This window comes from Meleagris gallopavo, chromosome 1 (assembly GCF_905368555.1).
Source record: "Meleagris gallopavo chromosome 1, MGAL_WU_HG_1.1, whole genome shotgun sequence".
Taxonomy (NCBI): domain Eukaryota; kingdom Metazoa; phylum Chordata; class Aves; order Galliformes; family Phasianidae; genus Meleagris; species Meleagris gallopavo.
This window is the reverse complement of record NC_139404.1, coordinates 150,762,845-150,766,310: the sequence shown is the minus strand read 5'-3', so window position 1 is coordinate 150,766,310 and position 3,466 is coordinate 150,762,845. Positions and strand designations below refer to the sequence as shown.

Sequence of the window (3,466 nt, the reverse complement as noted above, 5' to 3'; positions counted from 1 at the left end):
CTTCAAGAGATAAATGGGATAGTCTGTGTTATGTCACAAAATGTAAGAGATTGAAAGACAAAATACAATCCAGATCCATAAAATTTAAGAAGGAACATACAAGGTTTTTTTTTCATAGGTAAATAGTAATGCTTTCAAAAAATATAGTGTGTATAAAATATACATATAATTAATAAATGGTAAATGCAGCTGCTTTTTTTTTTTTTCTTTTAATGAGCTTTAAAATGATCTTATAGTTCAACAGATGATCTGATTCTTCAAGCATGTCCTCATGCCCAATCTTTAACATTGTGATGAAATTTAAGATACTACACTGAAAACTAAAGTTAGCTTTTCCAAGTTTATATTTACTATGCCTCTTTTAATCTAAGAGCTTAAACTATCTCACTATCAAAAATGTTAAATAAGATACTTTAATTAAGCTTAAATCCAGCATGCTCAATGTAATAAAGATTTTAAAGTGTTTTTAGATGAATTTAGAAAAAACAAATGTTTTCAAATACGTTCAAATGACAACATGGTATCTCAACAGACTACAGAAAACACTCTTTCAAGTTAAGGGCTTCACTTAAAAGTTAAAACAAAGAAATAAAGAAGATAGATAATGAGTTATGTTTTATTTTTGCCTACATACACAGAGGTGTGTATATAATCTTTTCCTTATCTCAAAACTTCTTTTGATGATTGCACTTCTCACTGCACTTTCTGCGCTAACTAAAGAAAGGACAAACTCAAGATCTCTTTCCCTAATGACGTCTCCTAGATGTTCAAGTACGTCTTCTTTTTTGTTTGTTTTTCTTGTCCCAGTAATTATAGTTTCTGCAACAGAATTTCTGAATTCAGCAAGAGGAGTGAAGGTTAATTTGTGAGGTTAGCGAAACTGTATTTTTCTAAATACAAGGTTGTAGGCTGAGGAATGCCTAAAAGTATTTATATATATTTGCTTTCTTCAGTAAGATCTTTTACAAGAGAGAAAAACTACTATCTTCCTTCATTACTTTTGCATACAGAAAGCAGCTCTGGTAACATCTTACCTATCAATACATGTAGAGTACTACAAACTAGACTAAGATGCAGCAGCCTTCTGACGACTCAGTCTTTTCCCCTAATATCTAGATGCTGAGCAGACTAAAATATGACAAGACTGGTACAAAGGAGGAGTTCTATACAGTGCAAATGCAAAAATATCATGTGCACAAGGCTAAGTGGCAGCAGTGATGATCATAAAACCTGTAACAATTTCCTTACAGTGAACACGTAGGGTCTACAGATCTCTGGACTGGAGAAAATGTGACTAAGGGGAAGTATCAGAGGAGATGTCTTAGAGAAAGTGCAGAAAAAAAAATTTTTTTTTTTAAAACGATTGATTCAGAACATCAAAATTAAAATTGCAGATGCACGATATGTGCAGTACAGTTACTCTTGGTATTCACATTTAAACAATAGTATTCCCCATCATAGGACACTACAGATGCTAAGTTCACTCACATTCCAACGAAATCTATCAAATTAAGAAAACAAACACCTAGAATGGGCTATCAACTACAGAAACATCATACCTGACTCAAAAGGTCCCTGAACTGCAAACCAGTGATAATTAAATGCTTCTCTACCTATGACTCTCAGTACTCTTCCTAGGCACTGGCTGTTGATTCAGGATAGTCAACTTTTTGTAAGGCACTCAGATGCAGAAAGTAAGGCATCTACTAAATTAAGTGTTTTCATAATGAAGTGGCTAATCACCAGGGATTTTCAGTAGCATGCAAGTCCAAAAGACCTGCCTCACAATTTTATAAACAGACTAAAAGCCCTATTTCAGTACTGTTTAAGAACGTCAGCATGCTGAATAATTTACTTCCCTCATCCCTTTCAGAACTATCCCTTCTCCACCTCCAAAACAGCAAATAAAAAAATAAAATAATTAAAAAAAAAAAAACCAACACATACAAAACAACAACAAAACAAACACCCCATCAAGGAAATTCTTCATTTCATTTCAGTCTTAAATCTCTTTAGCATTTTAGGTGAATTGACAGAATTTACACATGGAAAAAAGATGGAAACTTTCAAGTTTATATAGTATCAGCTATAAAAGAAAGTAATATGAACAGCATGACCAATTGTAAGCACACAAAAACTTGAGATATTTTACACATTTAAGATTGAAATTCAGGCGGTGACTACAGATATCTCCACCATCCTGATCTCATCCTGCATAAGACGAATTTTAAACAATGAAACAATATAGAATTTTTATTTATGTATTTTTAAATCAGCAAATTAATTTGAAGTTCTTAAACTTGTCCATCCAGGACCTAGAGATTCTAACATTATACTTCAGTATTAACTTAAACAAATGCTGCAAGCAATACAAACCTCACACAAAGAATAACATTTAAATGCAAAATTTCCCAAGAATTGTTGAAAGGAAATCAATTATATTAAGACATTTTTGTGAATGTCATTAATTCAGCTGAAAATAATTCAAATAAAATCCTACCCATGGTTTGGACAAAATCCTCATTATTTCTCATGTAAGTTCAAACACACCCCACCTATTTTATTTTCTAGATGTACACACTAGAAATGAAACGTGCTTGCCATGAAAAGTGAAGTATTTAGACTGTCAATATCCTAGAATACAAGATTTTCTTAAATAAATAAATCCACTTCCTGATACTAAAAGTGAGCCAGATTTAAATGGTATGAATCAGTAGATCATTTTCATTTAAAAAATAAAACCATTTCATTTTAAGAAATAAATATGAGACAAAAAAAGCAAGCTTACTTCTTCTTCATCAGGCTCAGCTTCTTCTGTTTCAACAGCTGACATACTAGCAACAGGCTTGTTCCATGCCAACTTTAACTCCTGTCCTTTAAACCGAGACCCATGGATTGCAGCCTAAAACAAATTTAGTCTTAGTTAAAAACGTCTTTGTCAGGAGAAAAAAATAACTTCACTAATACTTAAATGTCAGAAACAAGCCAACAGTCTGCTTTTTCTAAAGAAAAAAACAAGTTTTAATATGTTAATATTGAATTACTGTTAACTGTCTAAAAGAAAACTTTATTAACTACAAATGGAATGCACACACCCTTTCAGGAAAATGATCAAAACATATTCAAACAAAATAAGCACTGAATTAATCAAATTTAAAAATTAATCACTTGGTGATGCAACATACTGAACTTAATACTTTCCTCTGTTTTTACTACTACACAGATGGGTACTTCGCCTTTTGAAGACTGACACAAACGTATTATCTCATTACTTACTAGAAGAAACAAGCCATCCCACAAATACAAATAATTAAATATTAAAGGAAAAAAATAAACCTTTGTGATTACAACTTAATCTACTGGAAATGTTTCACTTCCCATATAGCCCTTGTAATTGAAATATAAAAATTTTTAACTTATGGGATATTCATGCCTTTCTAAGTACCAGATCCATTAAGTGGCTGCT

The 3,466-nt window shown here is 31.8% G+C and overlaps 1 protein-coding gene across 20 annotated transcripts in view; it reads right to left on the bottom strand.

Moving 5' to 3' along the window:
- RBM26 (RNA binding motif protein 26) overlaps positions 1 to 3,466 on the bottom strand; it is an 86,285-nt gene that overhangs the window by 37,334 nt on the left and 45,485 nt on the right. For all 20 annotated transcript variants that reach the window (XM_085215654.1, XM_085215667.1, XM_085215653.1 and 17 more), the window contains one exon: positions 2,789 to 2,902. In XM_085215654.1, the coding sequence (XP_085071780.1) occupies positions 2,789 to 2,902 (114 nt within the window). The remainder of the gene's footprint in view (positions 1 to 2,788; positions 2,903 to 3,466) is intronic.